Source organism: Spodoptera frugiperda, chromosome 26 (assembly GCF_023101765.2).
Source record: "Spodoptera frugiperda isolate SF20-4 chromosome 26, AGI-APGP_CSIRO_Sfru_2.0, whole genome shotgun sequence".
In the NCBI taxonomy this organism is placed as follows: domain Eukaryota; kingdom Metazoa; phylum Arthropoda; class Insecta; order Lepidoptera; family Noctuidae; genus Spodoptera; species Spodoptera frugiperda.
In genome coordinates this window covers 7,975,035-7,994,818 of record NC_064237.1, presented here as the reverse complement: position 1 = coordinate 7,994,818, position 19,784 = coordinate 7,975,035, and the positions used below count along the sequence as shown (strand labels likewise).

The following is a 19,784-nucleotide window of genomic DNA, read 5'->3' as shown; positions in this document are numbered from 1 at the left end:
ATAATTGAATCTACAAAAAGAAGTGAGATACCATCAAAAACATTCTGTAAAAAAATCCAAGTCGCGCACCTCATCAGTTTATTATGTACCGTAAAAAAATGTGAGATCCATGTAAGTAATACCAAGTCGGTTATTTTATTTAGTCCCTACTTAAGAGACCTTCTGTCTTAAGTTATAATGTAAATTGTTATCATATCAATATTACATTAATTTTACGTTTTAAATAAAATAGATTGACTTGGCCATCGCATGAAAACACAAGTATACCTACTTTTGTTGACATTTCTCGTATTAAATTGTTTAGTCTATTTCATAACAATGAATTACGATGGTCTATTGCACGATTACCTACGTACGATGGCCAAGTAAATCTCTTTTTTTTAACACCTTTCCGTTCAGATGGTTTTTCAGTAATTAAAATGTCCTGTAATCTGACTGGTGTTAGTAAATATTGTTGATTATCAAGACATACCAATTGCGCACTACTAAAATAATCTCTAAAGTTGTCGTAGCTTGCATACCATCTACAAAATCTCTGCTAATAATACTGGTAATAAAACAAAAAATAAGAAGAGAAAAAATAAATAGAAAGAAATAAGAAGAGATGATGATATTCTAGGGAAACCAATTTATCAGCATGCTTCTGATCCAATTATCAGCACCATGCTAACATTTGGATTTTGATGGTATAAACTACTTTTACAAAGCAAAATCAATTCTTTGCATAAAATAAACATAATTTACATTAAAAAATATGAAATTAGTATTTATGTACTTTTTTCCATTTATCATCACCAGTGCTGATAATTTAGAATTTACAAAATATTCGATCCATTTATCAGCACTACCTATTTTACCAATTAATCACCAAAACCTCAAATTCTATTCTTCAGATTATCATCAAAAATTATCTCAAATATCAGAGAAATCATTAGTTTCAATATTAAATTTGTAAAAGATACGATATATCATAAAATGTAAACACGTGACCTTAACGGCGATCACAAGAAACTGGCAAAAACAGAAGAAACTGCAAGACACAAATGTTTGTTTACATAATTTCCATCAATTTGAGGTCTCAAAGTATGATTTTCCCAATAGCAGGATTCCAAAAACATACATTTATTTATTTATAAGTGTGGAAACCCAAATTAGTAAGTGAAAACCTTAGAATTGGTCGATTTATTCAGAGTGCTGATAATTTGGTGCAGTGCTAGCAATTGGGTAGTTGCCCCTATATAGATTTACGATGTATGATTACTAACCCAAATGTTTTCTCCTTTCAGTTTACTAACAACTATCAGAAAATTTGAGTTCGACGGTTTATTAATCTGCTGTTACCATTCGACATTGGCAGTAGTGGCAGTATAGTCGACAACACAGTAATGGAGACTCGGTTGCCATTAAAGAATAAAAAACATATGATTGTTTTCTGTTTTGCTGATGTTACCCGAGTAACAAACTTTTTGAGTGATCCACTTTTATTTTGAAGTTGTCAATAGATTTTTCTAGAATAAGGAAGTAAAAAGCTTAACAAAACGAGTTAAGGCCTTTTTTACATTGACAGCGAACATTCACACCGGAAAAACGGAAACGAATTTGGCTATTTTTCCTGTTAGGCGAACACGACTAGAATTTTATCTATTGTTATTAGGTATAGGAATATTTTGATTGCCTAATTCCTGTCTGCATCTCATATATTTTATATGTACGAGTAGCATGAACTTGTGCGATTTAAAAGTGAAACTACATAATAATTTAATTTGGAATCACACCAGTTTATTTTTGCCTGAGTTAAGAAGTTATATTTTTATAAAAACTATCGTGAGACATACTAAATTAACTAGAAAATAAGGGTTTACTCACGTATATTAATGGAGAAAAGGCCTACATCAGCTACGTAGCCGCTCGGTCGCACACGCTTCTCATGATGAAGAGTCCCTCTGTGACTCGAAACTAGTAGAGCTTTTCTCCATTGACATACTTGAATAAACTGTAATTTTCTAGTTAATTTACTTAAGAAGCTGTAGAGTCGTATAGGATAATTCCTAGCGGAAAAATTTACATTACAAAGATAACTTAAGCCGCTATCACAAATAAAACAAAGAATTCAAGAAACAAATAACCACCAATATTCAAGTGCAATAATAACATATTAACGCGGGTATATCTAATGTTTACTTTATTAATAATGTATTAATAAAACGATAACATTGTTAATCGTATTGACAAGAAATCGTTCGATGCAGACTGTATTTGCAATATGTAAACATAGAAGTGCAACTAAGTATCATTTTATAGGAACGCTTAGAGATAAGTGCATAACACGTGCAATAAGTGCATCTATAAATACTAAAACTAATATAATAAAGAGTAATTGTTGGATTATTAGTTTGTTTGTGTACAGTTTCCGTTACTTCGGGATAAATTAAAAAACATTTTGTTTTACATCGAAAAACTTACTTTTCAGGAAGTAACATAGGTGACTTTTTATTTCCATATTTCTACAAAATTGGCACCAAATCAATTTTCTAAATTCCACGCGCATGATGCAGGGGGCAATCATAGTATCATATACAACTGCACGGTTCGTACAGTGGCTGGACAACAGGTTGCCGCGCAACGTGTAGGGGGTTCGTTTCCCGCACGGAGCAACTCTTTGTGTGATCCACATATTACTGTTTCAAGCATGTGTAACTGAAATTGTATGTTTGTAAACGCACATACGAGACAGGCGAAAACCCTAGTGTGGGGTAACACTAAATACGCACATATGTAGGTACTAGGTACATAATAATATTATGTGTATTACACGCACAACAACAGACAGCTAGATAGTACAGATTGAATACTAACTCTTCCTCATAGTTTCTGAGTCTGTTACTATGCGTCATAATCTTAAATGCGTATCGTAAACTCATGATTGATATTCACGGAAGGGGTAGACAAATGCGATGTGCACTTAGTCAAGTATTTTTCGTACCTAATGTAACATTATTTGTGCTGTACTAGTCTTTGTTTAGGGTCTAAGAATTGTCAAAAGTGAGCTCGACGAGACCGGAGTTGTACCACGGTCTCTCAGGAAACGAACGTGAAACAACGCTTACATTGTGTTTCGTCGTATGAGTCTCCGATTCCCCAACAATTCTCAAATTTCTAATCCCCAAAAGGCAATTATAACCGGCGGCCTCATCTAGCTATTTGAAATATTGACGTGTAAAAGTGTTATTTTATAACCTATTTACAGAAATAAATATCATTTATTATCATTTATCATTTAACACGGTGTTTCAGGTGTCCAATTGCTTACGATTGCTTGTTGCTTGTTCCATTTGCGATTGCTTACCGTCAGGTGACCCGCCAGCTCCACCGACCAGCTCAATTATACCATAAAAATCTTCGTAAGGAATTAAATGCATTTTCATGCATTAGTAAACATAATAATAGGTACATCCTATTATGTACCTCTATGTATATACGAGCAAACGGTAGCAATGGACAGAGGTGACCTATTTCTCCTACAAAATGATGTATAAATGTAGGTACTTACATTTCAAGTACTGGAGATACCACACATACTATCTTTACCTTTAAGAGTGGAACTTTTTGTGTTGACCCACTTTTGTACATAGAAGGATACCTACATATATTTCCATTTACTTACGCGCTTAGGAGTGATTTAGCTAAATATTTTAATTTGCAATTCCGTTTTAACATTTGCTTACAAAAATAAAAGGTTAAATTCAGTAAAAAATATTAGGTAATTTGGTTAAGAAAATAGTACCTATGCAACTGCATAAGTATACCAAACAATTTCCGGTTTGGTAGTTTTTTCTTTGCAAAACTATTCATACCAAGATATAAAGAGGAGATGCTATAATGTGATACAAAATAGGCCCTGCCCAATAATATTATAAGTAAAAAAGTATAGACAGGTTGTAGGCGCTCAGAAAGTGGCACATCAAAATGTGGACAATTGGCAAAGTTTTTGTGGTATAGGACCGCTACATGTAAAATAAAGGGCGTGGTTTATGACGTCCCACGCTCCCCGTTAAATGTCACCCATTGTGTTGATAGGAAATCCAGTTATGACATCTCCTCTTTGTATTTGCTTCATGGGTCATAGCCTACTTATGTTTATATTTTAACTGTACGTAACATAACATTACCCTTAGTACATTCCGGAGATGCGGACTACCTAGCGGGTTTACCGGGGCTCTGGCTCGAAAAGCAGGAGTAGGGACGGGGTGGTTTTTAGTCAGTAAGAGTCTGACACTCCCTCTTGCCTCACCCAAGGCGTGAGAAGTCATTGGATGATTTTAAAAAACAACGCTTGGTACATCCTAAAGGTAAGCAATCGAAGGCAAAGGCACAATAGGTACAATACTTTTTATAGCAGATTTGATCAATGCTATTTTTAACACAAATCATCACGACAGTGAGTGGAAACTAGTTAAACGCTCTGTTACTTGTTAATTATTAAAAATCACACCAAATAGTTGCCACCTAGTTACTTCATTAGCATCTTAAGCCCAGCAAAATATTTTCCATAAAAATTCAGCTCAAATTTGCTTATTTTCATGCCTCAGAGTCGTGACTTCGTGACCGGGTTGGTAGACTCCATGGAAACCAAATGGTTAAAACTGTAATAGGTACAAATTATTATTTAACTGTACATCTTACTACTTCATTACCTTGTGCATCCTTCAAAATCATATTAATTACAATAGTTTAAAATATATTTTACTTTTTTAAAACATTCCTGTATGATATTATGTCCTTCTAATACTAATTTCATTGTTTGTTACCCTTTTACTCCTAACGGGCTATCCTCTCTTCGATGAGATTTGATACAGCGACAAACAAGGCTAAAATAGGATAGCCCCATATAACGTTCAGTATAAACATATAAAATAAAATAAAAAAATTGCACATAAAATGCAGACTAGCTAATGAAGATTAGACATCAAAAGATTGCATAATCCATACATTTCGGTGTACATTAAATTGTGGTTGATTGCGTACAATCCCATTAGCCATATCATATAACTTCTGGCTTCATAACCCAATTTGGACGGAGAAACCCGTGTTAGGCCTCGGCCTCGAATTTTGCGGGCAGCGGGGCGGCGGCGGCGGCGGCGCGGGAGCGGCAGGATCTTATGCGTATAATCAAATGGACCGGTTTTCGAACACAGCGGCGGCGGAGCGGCGCGGGAGCGGGCAACGAGCGGTGCACTCCAGTCAAGCGGTGACCGCCTGCGTTGCGCGTCTGCATTGTAGTATAGTGTTGTGTACCTACATTTTTTTTGTGACGTATCAAAATGTCCTCGGACGTGCAAGAGCAAATGATTTCGGCAATCTTTGAGAGGACACCCATACGGAACAGCAAAGATGTGAACCATATAAATAGAAGAAAAATTAACCAATAATGGGAAGAAATAAAAAACGAACTGAATATTGAAGACTAAAGCAAAAACTGAAATCACTCTTGATAGTTTCAAGAATATAGTCAAAAGTTTCTACACTCATTCTAGTGTAGTCGTAGAATTTGTCGGGATTTTGTCTCTGTTCTTCATAATTTCGATAAAACTCGCCATTTATTTTCCTTGCCCTATAGTAGGTCTTCTTCTTTTGCCCACAGTAAATCGAGCGTTAGGAATAAATTTGAATCAAAAAGATTTCGTTCGCTAATAAAAACAAATATCTCGACAACACAACCACGAACACAACACTACACCGCTGTAGTGCCGCGCGATCTGCCCGCTAGTTTCGAGAACGGGTCCGCCGCCGCCGCCCCGCTCCCGCGCCGCCGCCGCCGCCGCCCCGCTGCCCGCAAAATTCGAGGCCGAGGCCTTACAATAGTCACACATAATGGTAGGAAATATCCAAAATAAAAAAACAAAAGCAGGCACAAACCTCTCGTAGAAAGCGGGACATTGGTAGATTTCTTCAACAGTGGTGTCCATTCTGATGCAGATTCGCCCTCCTTACTCAACGAAACTGAATCTAATGAACTTCTCGTAAGGAACACTTTAGAAAACAACTGTGTGTTTAACATTTTTTCCTTTTTTTAATTACCTACACTCAGAACTCACTCACTACAGAAACTCACTCGATTTTGTACCCTAAATACTTATGTCAAAAAAGTCACATTAGAAATGTACGCACTTGACGGTGTCCTACTGAGTACTGGCCAGCCCTAGTACATTATGCAATTAATAAATTAATATTAATATGTATACTGATAACAATGAAGTGTCTACTCGACTGTAGATATGGGCCATTCACATATAAACATTACTAGAAATAGCAGGAATTCTCTGGAAAATAACTTTCATTAATGTCCGTTTATTTACACATTAGTCAAACATATTAATTGGGTACTTTCCTTAGTTAAAGAAATAATTGTTTCTACATAGAAAGTATTAGAGTATAGAAAGTACTAGTATCTGTATCCAATTCAAATTTTTGCCTGTATATGTACATATAAGCAGATAAATATTAACTAGGACAGTATCTATGTATGCCACGGTCTGCTTGTAATTTTAGATAGGTAGATACTATTTCAACCACTATCTTGGGCTATGTAGACTCAAACCTATCAATAAAAAAAAGTCTCTAATATTTCCCCGGACATCATGGCGGCGCAACCAGTCGCTGCTACCAACTAAATGTGTACAGTTCTATAAAGACTTACTCTCCTGGTATCCGCTTGGTTGCGCGACCAATATGGCGTCGTGATCAGGTCGTACGGCTGTATAAAATTTTACTGGTCGCGCATCCAACCTGGACTGGTGTCCCGGTAAAATATTACCAGAAATTGTTACCATCTCAATGCAATTTAATTTATAAGCATGGTCATAAGTAAGCCACACTTGCGACAACTTGACTACAATTTTACAAAAATGATGAGAATAACACTTTAAATCCTACAAATCCTGATGTTTACTATTGTAGTTACGGAAAAATACTATTCCCTATCACTTGTAAACAAACAATACGGATAAACTTGACATAGATAACAATTAGATACGTACGATTAGCGATTAGCGATTACGCGTGCCATACTGACTCGAGCTCGACCCAAGATGAATGAACTACTACTCTAATACCTGTAAATGACTAGAAAAAATTCCATTCTGAATTAATTGAACGCAAGATTTGTTTGATAGTGATGCTTGCTGCAACTCGACCGATGTGTTAGTTATTATGAGCTTTTAATAAATCTACTATGGATTGGAAATTTTCTTCACTTAAGACTATGCATTTATTCTTATGATAGAAGAATAAATTAATCTATAATGAACTCCAAGGTGGAATAGAAAGAGTTAAGTAACAAACATACATACAAATATTGATAGTAGTAGTAGATATAGATAGATAGTACATACTCACAATGACATTTACAATGCGAAATTGGATTCGCAAACATAGTTTGCTAAAAATTGCCCCTATTGCAAACCGAAGAACAATTTTGCAGAAAATAACATTGCAAATACAATAAAGATCAATTTGAAAGACAAATAATGGTAATAGGCTACCTTACCTGATACCATATAGAACCATAAATGATTTTGTGTCAGTATTTCTTCCGTAGTACCACCAGTTCGAAGCAGCTATGAAGAAAATAATATGTATATTCCTTGCGTTCCTCTTTTTACCAATAAATGGAGAAACAGATCAAGCCGCCATGATTGTTGACGTCATCCAATCTGCTAATAGACCATCTTCTGTGATTGGTAAACTCTGTTGGACTCCTAGTAAGTAAAACATTATTGAAAACTTAGTTGAAGGTCTTCAGCCTCTTCCAGCCTTCCCTTCAGTTTTAAATAGCGACCCGATGTATGATGGAGGAAAAATCTTCACAAGACGTGTGGAATATGACTATGAAAAGTGGGATTCTTTCCTCATTAAAACCAGTCCTGTGGTCAGCTTGAGCATACTCAAAAGGCACCGTATCCTCATCAGTAGTTCCCAAAGATGTCTTGACTACGACCTATCAGAATAAGGTTATTCGTGAGTGGGTCCTGACCCAATCAATTAGTATACTACATATTATATACCCTTAATTTTCTTAAACGTTACAGCTAAAATAATTCAATTGTCCTCGGCACTAATGAAAGAAAATATTCAATTCTGTGCTAATGCCGGTTTGACAGACGATTACATGCAATTTTATGAAGAACAGCTTATTGTATTTGTGGCTGATCTCAATTGTCCTGATATTGAAGAATATTTTGAAATGGTTTGTTTTTTTATAGTTAAGTATTTATAAGTATGTTAAAGATAAGTTAGATAGTGAAGCGCCTGATGTCTCCATTGATAATTTCGGTAAATAACCTAAGATTAAGCAAAAAAATTAGAATAGCCAAACCTAAACCTTTATTGCCCTGTTAATTATACAAAGTACTGGCGAATTATACAGCCATGGAAACACCCGTACATTGAAGTTCGGCGCGTCCAAGAAACATGAATACCGTAACGAAATAAATCAGTAGAATATGAATGTTTTTTTTTTTTTGGTAAAAATACAGAATAGTACAAGAAGTTTCTTCCGTGCCCCATTCCGCTGGATTCTATTCGGAGATCCGGGAACTGTCAACGAGGATATAGTGCCAGAGGCCATAGCTAAGGTAGATGTGCTGATTGACTCCGAAGTTTTGGTGTTACGAAGTGTTGATGATGCATATGAAATGCACTTTAGTAAGTACAATATAAAGATCAAATTGAAATTAACGAAATCTTAACATTATTTTATCTGACTGAAGTTTTATTTCAGTTTACAAGATAAGCCCAAACAATACTTGGAACATAGAATACTATGGATCGTGGGACAGCAAAAATCGATTCCAAAAATCCAATCGATTTGTCGTGCCTACATCTCTAAGACGACTCGATATAAATGAATATGAAATAAGCATTTGTTATGTGTTAACAAATAACAATAGCATCAACCACTTATCTGATGGATTGTAAGTGTCACACCGTTACTTCTTCACAAAGAATAGATTATCTCGCATCTGTAGGAAACTTTTAAATTAATTAAAACGGTAGCAGGTTTTAAAGATCATTTTCGTGTGAATGTGATAGATAAAACATACACTATGTAGGACATGCAAATATAGGGTAATGATAGTTTCGAAATTACGCTTCTGCATACGATCAAATAGGATACTGGTTCTTTATTGCACAAAAATGTTTTAATAATGGAATCAGCCTGTAAAATGTAAGCTTAGTGACCTAAGCCCCAAGCCTGCTGTCGCTAGTAAAACTCTGGACGTATTTTGGTTGAAAATGATGATAAATACGAGGGCGGATCAATAAGTCCGTGACTTTTTTAATAAAATACAGGATTTCGGATATTTTTTAATTTTATTTTTCAACATACTCTCCTTGGACATCCACACCTTTTGTCCAAAGATTCTCCTATTTTTTTATCCCTTCCAAAAATATGATTTCTCGAAGTCATCAAAATGAGCATTAGTTTGTGAAATGATTTCATATTTGGACTCATATCTCTTTTCACCAAGCCACTTCTTTAAGTTTGGGAACAGGAAATAGTCACTTGGGGCTAAATCCGGAGAATAGGGTGGATGAGGTAGCAATTCGTAGCCCAATTCTTGAATTTTCTACAATGAAACTGCACAAGTGTGCACCCTTGCATTGTCCTGTGAAAAAGAACTTTCTTCTTGGTCAAAAGCGGTCGTTTTTTTTTTTAAACTCACATTAAATTGACCCAATAAGTTGTCAAAATATTCACCATTTATTGTTTTACCTTTTTGAAGGTAGTCCACATGGATAACGCCGCGTGCATCCCAAAAAACGGTCGCCATGACTTTATAGGCTGACAAACCCACCTTGGTCTTCTTTGGGGCCGATTCACCACGAGAAACCCACTGTTTTGGGTGGCGGTGTGTTGTAGTGGATCCATGTTTCGTCCACGGTTATGAAACGATGCAAAAACTCGTCCATATTACGGTTGAACAACGCCAAACACGCTTGCGAAGTTGTCACACGTTTGCGTTTGTGGTCGATAGTAAGCAATCGCGGCACCCATCTTACGGAATGCTTTCTCATAGCCAAGTGATAATTTAAAATTGTAACCACTGAGCCATATGAGATGCCTATGGCTTCCACAATCTCTCTCACTTTCAATCTCCGATCGGCCAACACCATATCTTGGATTTTTTCAATGATTTCGGGTGTAGAGACGTCAATTGGGCGTCCAGAACGTTCAGCATCTTCCGTGCTCCTTAGGCCACAACGAAATACTGTGAACCACTTTTTTACCATTGAAATTGATGGTCCACAGTCCTCACAATATTTATCAAGCTTAGCCTTGGTTTGCGTGATGGTTTTTTTCTCAAAAAAATAATGCTTAATGAGCACACGAAAATCACTTCTTTCCATTTTCTTTAAATTACGCGGTAGTCTGCTCAATCAATGGCTCTCAAAGACAAACCTAAAGCCGCAGCTTCTTCAAATTTTGCCAGAAGTCAACTGATAGATGCCTGTTGACAGGAGCAGTGTTGCCTTTTTAATTAAATAACAAGAAATAAAAAAAGTCACGGACTTATTGACCCGCCCTGGTATACAACGTATTTCATACTTCATATAAAAAATGTGACTCCATTCTTGTTAGCTACTAATTTCCATTTATTTGTTTAAGAAAAGCCTTAGACACCCAATTGATAATCTCCTGAGAAACTTATCACGATCTCTCAAGAAATAATCATATTAAAATCAGCGTTTCTTAACAAGCTAGTTAAACATAATGACGTATGTAGGTCGTATTAAACATAAATAATTCAGATACTGCATAGAATACATCATACGGACAGACTGGGAATTTTGTTACAAAACGTTACGATGAAAAAATACACGTTCACTATTGTTAGACAAACAACTAGTTGGGAGATTTTTATAATTATCGTAAGTGACCCGGTTGTGGCCACTTTAAGAATTTTGTCGACTTTGAGGCTTTCTTAACTTATAGTTTTTGTTATCACGAACATATTTCTTGTAAAAAGTGATTTAACATGTATTAATCTTGCCTAAGAAAACCCTTTTTTAAAGAACGTCCAATAGAAAAATAACTGTATAAAAAAGAAAAAAAAAGGGAGTTTGTGCCATTTTTGGCCAGATTCGTGCCATTTCTGGCCACGGTCGTGTGCCAGTTCTGGCCATCAATAAATACAATAAAAGTAATCAAAATTTATTAATTAAATTTGACATTTTAGAAACAATGGTTTTCATTTAGTCTGGAAAATATGAAATATTATTACTTCACTTGAATTTAACTTACAAATAAAGAGATCAACATTTATATGACGTCGGTAAAAGCTGCAAAGTAAACTGACCTCCCTTTGTGTGAAGGCAATTTATTGCATCTCTGAAAATGAAAAATATGTATTTGTTGATATGTAAAGCCAAGGAAAAATAATAAATAAATTACGATAAATGACTAGAAGTGGAGCGTTTATGTACAAAAGTTTTGGCCAGCCGTGTGGCCAAAGATGGAGAAATTCATAATTTTGTCTCCATTAGTGGCCACCTTCTAATAATCCCACTTCAGAAACATATGGTGACAAAATAACTTTAGTTCCACTTAGACAATATATTCTTCATGTAGTATTAACATAAACATCCAAACAATAAGCAATGATTAAAAAAATAAAAACCAAATCCTCACCCGCTCGCCTTAGCCTTTTTGTTAAGATCTTAACAATTTCACCCTCAACTAAAAAGAATGACTTATTGCATCGAAGTGAAGTTTGACACATCAAAGCTGCCAACGGTATCAGTGTCTCCAATATTCAATATTTTAAATACTGTACATCACAGAGTAATTTATTTGTCCATGCCTTAGTTATAAATATTTGAAGGCCCAAGTGGCCACAAAGGGGTCGATGGCCACAACCGGGTCACTTGCCCTATCTTTAAGAACGTATTGCAAAATGATTGCAGAGACGATCACATTGATACGATTACGAAGGTGAATTTCCCCACGACAAACCATTTGTTGGACTTCCTTAATGCTAGAAGGAAATATATCTTTGCTGAGACATGGGGCTATAAGGTCAATGGCACCTGGAATGGAATGACTGGTTATTTGGTAAGAGGTGAAGTTGAAATTGGAGGTAAGTATAGATATACTTCCAAATGCCCTTGTCCCTTTGAACACCATTTGGTAAAGTCATTGTTTTTCACTTTTACCCCCGAACACTGAAATGCTACTCAATTGAAAGTTGTACTTGAATATTGTGCTATCTCTGTCATTTTACAAAGAAATTGTAGTGACAGAAATACTTTCGAGAGTGTCTTAAAATTGAAGTGGTGTTTGAGTATTTGGACATCAGTCACTTCATTCTGATTATCCCATACCAAATGGACCAATAATGGAATATGCATAATTTTTAATGATTTGGCAGTGCAAAGCTATTATCGCCAGTGTCTAAAACACTGGCGATAATAGCTTTGCACTAACAAAAAGCTCCGAGTCATAAGTCATCAATAATCATGAAGATAATACCTCCAAACTAAATCTGGACAACAAGCATACAATCCAAATACGGCTAAACAAGTAATAACAAAAACTAAACCATATTAGTAACACAAATCATACATTTTTTAAGACAAATTGGCAACAAAACAACTCCTAACTGGTGACATAATAAGCAATTACTTAAAGAAGATGAACAACACTGCAAGAATAGCCACTAATAGCATTTTGCCATTCACCAATTAGGTTGCAAAGCAATTGATTGATGATGAGCTAATCATTGTATGTAACGGTCTCCGAACGAACGATGACTGAGTTCTTTTTTTTTTCTCTGGGTATTTTTGGACCGCACAAAAGAATGACCTTCTATTCTTATTTAGAGCAGTTAGAATTGGATTCAGTGTAAGAAACTTGTTCACTTCAAGTTTCGATTACAATAGCTAATTGTATTCCGGAACTTAGTTCTCTCATGTTTAAAGTTCGTGTGCTCAAAGTTTTTTTTTATTCAATCAATTATGTATTTGAGACATCACCCTGCTAATCGAAATTAATCAAAATTGGTTTCGCTATTTAAGCGTCAAAGTATAACAAAATTATTTTCGCTTATGTCTGCCTCGTCGCAAGTGCGACTGCCGGACAAGAGGTTTCGGGCTCGATTTCCTGGTCGGGCAAAGTATTACTGGGCTTTTTTCGGTTTTTCGAAAATTTCTCAGTAGTAACACGGAGTCTGGAATTGTGCCTAGTATATGGCAATAGGCCTACCCCCTATTCCATGGGACTTATAACATAAATAGTGCAAAGTGAATGTACATTGTATTGTATAGCGGCATTAAGTGCCGTAATGTGCACTACTGCCTAACCCTTCGGGAATAAAAGGCGTGACGTTGTCTCTTATTTATGTACATTCCTCTTTTCCATCCACAGGGTCCCCCATGTTCTTCACATTTGAGAGAGTGTCGATAGTAGACTATATTGCGAGTCCAACGCCAACTCGATCCAAATTCGTGTTCCAACAACCGAAGCTATCGTATGAGAACAATTTGTTCCTACTACCGTTTAATACTACTGTGTGGTATTGTACTGTTGGTTTGGTCTTCGTAATATACCTCGTACTCCTACTGGTTGCTAAATGGGAGTGGAAGAAAACGAAACATACTATTGAAACGGTTAGTGGGTTAATATCAATGCTTGTGTCGTTAGTTTGAAGCTAAAGCTAGAGGTAGCTACATATGTAGGTATAATTAAATATTCTCAGACAAACAATTTAGGAACATTTTAATGTACATAGTTATTTTCTTTGGGCAGTTTCAGTAAAACAGCAAAGATGTTTTTATTTATTTATATATTTGTCTCAGGCACTTGACCTGTAGTAAAATATACAATATTACAAAACAAATAATTTATGTTACAAGTACTAAACATAGATCAAAATTAATTCACAATTATTGTTATGTTTATTAAAAAAACATACCAAACATATTAAATTAATTTTATTTGTTTAAACTTTTTAGCGGGAAAAAGACGCAGGTGTACTAAGAGCTAATGTCGTTGATGTTATCATTTTGATATTCGGAGCTGCTTGTCAACAAGGAAGTCCTTCGGAGCTGAAGGGTAATTACGTTTTTGAAGTAGGTACTTTAAACACTTTAAATATAAGTATACGTATACTTGGACATTATACAGATACAATACTGTTCTGTACTTCCTTGAAAAAAACTAGACAAATATCACCAACATTATTATTAAAGCGACCATCTTATAGGTACTTTCTTTTTTGAATGTAAAAATCATCCAGTGACTAGTATCAGACTTTTACCGACTAAAAACCACCCCGTTTTTATTCCTGCTTTTCGAGCCGGAGCCCTCGTCACTAGGCAGTCATTATACGCTTGTATAACACGTCTTTTATTGTCATATTTGCAGGATCATTAGGCCGTATCGTAATGCTGGTATTATTCCTTGCTCTGATGTTCCTCTACACCTCCTACTCAGCCAATATCGTCGCTCTCCTCCAATCCAGTTCTTCTCACATCAAAACTCTGGACGATTTACTCCACTCCAGAATCAAATTTGGCGTCCATGATACAGTCTTCAATAGATATTATTTCTCGGTAAGTTTGTTCTGTCTTCATTAATTTGAGTTCTTAGAGTTATATGTATATGAAGCTTAAAAAGCATGTATATTTTACAGACTGCAACTGAACCAGTAAGGAAGGCAATATATGAAAAGAAAGTCGCCCCACCAGGCACCACTCCTCGATTCATGACTATGGATGAAGGAGTTATACAAATGCGCAAGGTCCTTTTGAATCCCTTAATCCAATTAATAAAAGATATCAATATTAATCCCATAGTGCTTGTTTCTTTAAAAGGTGTAAAAACTAATTTTGGTTTTTCAGGGGTTATTCGCATTTCACATGGAAACAGGAGTTGGTTACAAGTTTGTAGGAAAATATTTCAATGAAGGAGAAAAGTGCGGTCTTCGTGAGATCCAGTACTTGCAAGTTATTGACCCCTGGCTAGCTGTTAGAAAAGATACCCCATTCAGAGAAATGTTCAAAATTGGGTAAGATACGAATGAAAATGAAAGAGTTTAGGAGGAGTTGAAATCTATTGACTTTGAAAGTCATACGACTGGTATTAGTTGAAATGCATATTAACAAATTGATAGTCAAACAAATAATATAACGTTCATCTTAAGATTGCATCGTTTACTATTCTGATACATGTCTTTCTTTAACAGCACGAAAAGAATTCAAGAACATGGATTGCAGTACAGAGAAAATCGCCTAATGTACGAGAAACGTCCGAAATGTTCAGGAGGAGGATCCAACTTCGTATCCGTCAGCATGGTCGACTGTTATCCAGCATTCCTAATACTGTCTTACGGAACTATTGTCGCTGTATTCTTCCTTGGTCTAGAAATACTAGTCCATAAAAGGGAAAAAGTATTACTAAAGTTAAAATGCATGAAAGATGGAAATTACGATTAATAGCAAAAGTTAATTCTTTAGACGTAAATGCACTTAATGTAGAACGATTAGCGATTTGAATTAAAGCTAAACCTACTGTTAGCACTGAATCATGAATAATGACTTCTGTAAACACTTAAATGGTAGGACAACCCTTGTTATTAGCAATCAAACGGTGCATTATAGCCAATTAACAAGAAACATCATCAATTAACTTGGATTTAATAGCCGGATAAATGATAGTAGCACACACTTCTTACGTCATTTTCACTGTGACATCACAAACCGTTGTTGCCTTCACCATGAAGTATCTAACATTCTTCTTAAATATAATTTGTTTGAACTTTTGTGTTTCACTCAATACAAATAGTAAACTGCAAATTATTGTAGATATTGCTAAGTCATTTAATAAACCTACTTCAGTTGTTGCTAAAATGTGTTGGGAGTCAAACAAACGTAGTAAATATGGTAGGTAATATAAAATGGCATTTGAATAATTGTTTATTGACTTTATATTAAATATAAAAATTACTTACAGCACCTGTAGAAGCGAAATTGGCTAAAATGCTAGCAAATCTAGATAGACCGATGAATATTCGATATTTACGGGCAAATGAAACCATTGAAAATGATAATTATCCCAATAATGATCTATTATTCATAATGAACAGAACTTGTGAAGATGCGAATGCTTTCCTTAGATGGGTATGTTTTTTTTTAATTATCCAAATATCATTTAATTAGTTTAGGTCAAAACTTAATATAAAACTATTTTTTTGAAGGCAAGTGCAAACCACAAGTTTAGAAAATCGTACAGATGGTTGATTCTTGGAAAATCATTAATAATAAAAGATGAAACTTTTAAAGTTTCTCCAGAATTCGACAATATTAGGATTTCGGTTGATTCAGAAGTAATTATCATTGAAGAAAATAATACTGACGAAGTGTCATTACACACGTGTAAGTAGAGATTCCCTATATTAATCCAGTAACAACATTAACTCGTGTTTATCTGCCTACATCTAGGTACCTCTTCTGGGAATATGCTTTTGTATTTACCCACAAATTTCTGAAAACCACTAATATTCTTGCAGTTTACAAATTAAAACCCCACACGAAATGGATTATAGAACACTACGGAAACTGGTCACCTACTACTGGCTTTATCAAATCAAGGACTAGAATTGAGTCAAACGTGATGAGACGAAAGGATTTTATGGGAGAATCTTTGATTACCTCTGTTGCCATTTCTGACAACAGCACTAAAACTGATTTACTTGGTCTTGGGTATTTATCAGAATCTCTTTTTGGATTAAATTCTTCTGCATCACCATGCTGTATTTTGTTAATTATGTCTTCTTTTTCATTTTCAGCAACATCTTTATAGACACCCCTGCCAAAAGCAGCTTTCGTACAATTGTACCCTTATTCGACTTTCTTAATGCAACTAAAGTTGTAATATTCTCTGATACTTGGGGTTATTTCATAAATGGATCTTGGAATGGAATGATCGGTGACATTTCCCGTGGTGAAGCTGATTTGTGTGGTATATTATATTTATCTCTTAAAGTAGGCTGCTTTTCATTTTTTTTTTTTTTTTTTTATGGAACAAGCCGGCAATCGAGCAGACGTATTACCTGATGGTAAGCAATCGCCGCCGCCCATGGACACTTGAAACACCAAAGGCGTTACAAGTGCGTTGCCGGCTTTTTGGGAGTTAGGAATTTATGTTCGGGAAAGGGGGAATTGGGCCTCCGGTAACCTCACTCACACAACGAAACACAACGCAAGCGTTGTTTCACGTCGGTTTTCTGTGAGGCCGTGGTATCACTCCGGTCGAGCCGGCCCATTCGTGCCGAAGCATGGCTCTCCCACACTTATCTTTATCAATCAATTTAGGCGTCCTTTTTGACCGAATTTATATGCGTGTTATCGTTTTAACTTAATGTGTAAAGAGAGTCACCGAAATCATAATTGTTTCCCCAAGTTAAAAGTAGTATTTGCTTGCTTGAGAAATGACCAAATTCAACACACATAATTTTTATTCATTTTAGGAATCGTAACATTCATAACAAAAGAACGTATGACAATTTTGGAATATTTGACCCATCCTACACCGATCACATTAAAGTTTGTATTCAGACAGCCACCTTTGTCGTACCAGAACAATTTGTTCCTTCTCCCATTTTCTACTGGTGTCTGGTTATGTACTGGTGCATTCATTGTTATATTAATTGCTATACTATACATCAACACGAGATGGGATGCAAAGAAATATAAATACTATAATAAGGTAAGCCAAAAATTCTACATGGAGATGTCTTGGATTTTTATTTGTTCTTTAATTGTCAATTTCATTGTTTTAGCAAAAGATAGACCAAACATGCTTACCTCCCACATGGAGTGACATTACTATATTTGTTTTGAGTGCTATCTCTCAACAAGGGAGCTCTAATGAGCTGAAAGGTACCTACCATACTTTGAATTTATTCAAACAGATCTACAAATATTTTAATTGGTTTTTCTTCTTTCTCTTTCAGGGACTTTAGGACGTCTCGTAATGTTTCTGGTTTTCTTAGCATTTGTATTCTTGTATACTTCATACTCTGCTAATATTGTAGTGTTACTTCAATCGACATCTAATCAAATTCGAACCCTATCTGATCTACTGCATTCCAGACTGGAACTCGGTCTAGAGCATGCGCCGTTCAACAAATTCTATTTTTCGGTAGTATTTTAATTATTTTTTCTTTTGTCCATCCTTCTTTTTCTTTTCCTACATCGTCTTTAATGGGTTTTTGATGGTTCTCAGAGTGCATACACAGCTGATGATCCAATAAAGAAAGCACTAGTCGACACAAAGATTGCACCAAAAGGTGTGCTGACTAATGTCATGAACATTGAACAAGGAGTAAGAATTATGCAAAAGGTAATAATGATTATTACCTCAATCAATTGTCTTCTGTATCTAGAGTATCTAATCACAAAATATTCGTCTAACGTCCGCAATATATTTTCACAGAGACCATTTGCCTTTAATATGAACACAGGCACTGGGTACAGAATTGTTTCAGCAATTTTCCAAGAACATGAAAAATGTGGGCTTCAAGAAATTGAATACATTCCAAATAGTAATCCCTGGTTATGTAGTCGAAGGTTGTCTCCTTATGGGGAATTATTTAAAGTCGGGTAAGAAAATATTTTATGTATGCCTCTATTCACTTATTACTTTAAAATATATCGCGCGTTCAATGTACCTAGGACGAAATCTAAATACAAAATGTACTACAAAAACTGTTAGGTACACTAGGTTCATTTGATATAAGACATTAGCCATCTTACTGATTGAATAAACCGCCCTATAGTAATAAGATAGCAATATTACCATGCAAGTCTTTGCAACATGCAAATAACTTCACTGAGGTGGCCATGCCATTGACTTACCCACCTACATACTTAACATGTCAACCCTTTTATTACAGGTATATCAGGATTCAAGAACACGGTTTGAGTGACAGGGAAAACCGATTAATTTACGCCAAGAAACCGGCTTGCACCGTCATGGGTGGTAGCTTCGGTTCCGTCAATATGGTTGATTTCCATCCTGTCTGCTTGGTGTTGCTCTACGGAATGATACTAGCGTTCCTTCTACTTGGCGTCGAAATTTTAGTTCATCGTAAACAGATGAAAATTCGCAATCAAGCTGCAGTTGAATGAAATGTTAAATTGTTTGTTTTAAGAAGCGCTTTGTTAGTTTAGAATTATTGTCTTGTATTTCATAAAATGTGCAGCAACGATGCTTATTAATTCAAATGGGATATCCCTCACCGATAGATGATTTTCACAAAAACTTTGCGATAGTTTACAGTTTTTTCGGTAGGCCTACCTCTATATCTATGCTTTATTAGTTAGTTATTAGCCTAATTTTCACAGCACAAATAAATGAAACCAAAACCAAACAATCTCTTCTTATTTCTTCGTACATAAACAAAACACCTATAGCTACCACTAACCTTACTAATACATATCTATGGAATGAAACATGACCAAAGGCAGCCAGGCAGTCTGTCGCACCTACATTACTGCGCCGTTATCGGCTTTAAAACCGGTAATTACATGGGAATCGATTATTGCGAGTCTGCAACGCGACTGGATCTCGCTAGCTGGATTGATGCACGAGCAGCTACCAGTGAAATAGCAATTAAGATAAACACCGGCCACTGGCTTGCCATCTGCGTCGCTAACTGGGTTCCTGGTCGAAGTAACATGAATTATTTACATGGTACATTATAGATAGGGACAGTAATTTT

At 35.6% G+C, this 19,784-nt stretch overlaps 3 protein-coding genes across 3 annotated transcripts in view; 2 read left to right on the top strand and 1 right to left on the bottom strand.

Moving 5' to 3' along the window:
- LOC118264640 (putative inorganic phosphate cotransporter) overlaps positions 1-6,190 on the bottom strand; it is a 55,003-nt gene extending 48,813 nt beyond the window's left edge. Inside the window, exon 1 of the mRNA XM_035577218.2 lies at positions 5,917-6,190. Within this exon, the coding sequence (XP_035433111.1) occupies positions 5,917-6,058 (142 nt within the window). The 5' untranslated portion in view covers positions 6,059-6,190. The remainder of the gene's footprint in view (positions 1-5,916) is intronic.
- Positions 6,191-7,618: 1,428 nt separating this feature from the next.
- Positions 7,619-15,817, top strand: LOC118264639 (ionotropic receptor 75a). The gene is made up of 11 exons (XM_035577217.2): positions 7,619-7,760; positions 8,088-8,245; positions 8,535-8,703; positions 8,780-8,972; positions 11,968-12,140; positions 13,427-13,668; positions 14,014-14,113; positions 14,426-14,613; positions 14,694-14,801; positions 14,902-15,068; positions 15,246-15,817. The coding sequence occupies exons 1-11, from the start codon at positions 7,619-7,621 to the stop codon at positions 15,493-15,495; spliced, it is 1,890 nt and encodes a 629-aa protein (XP_035433110.2). The 3' UTR covers positions 15,496-15,817.
- On the top strand, positions 15,711-19,357 carry LOC118264643 (glutamate receptor ionotropic, delta-1). The gene is made up of 11 exons (XM_050705029.1): positions 15,711-15,942; positions 16,013-16,179; positions 16,257-16,434; positions 16,569-16,761; positions 16,848-17,020; positions 17,529-17,767; positions 17,841-17,940; positions 18,015-18,202; positions 18,287-18,403; positions 18,497-18,663; positions 18,957-19,357. The coding sequence occupies exons 1-11, from the start codon at positions 15,711-15,713 to the stop codon at positions 19,189-19,191; spliced, it is 1,989 nt and encodes a 662-aa protein (XP_050560986.1). The 3' UTR covers positions 19,192-19,357.
- The last annotated feature ends 427 nt before the right edge of the window (positions 19,358-19,784 follow it).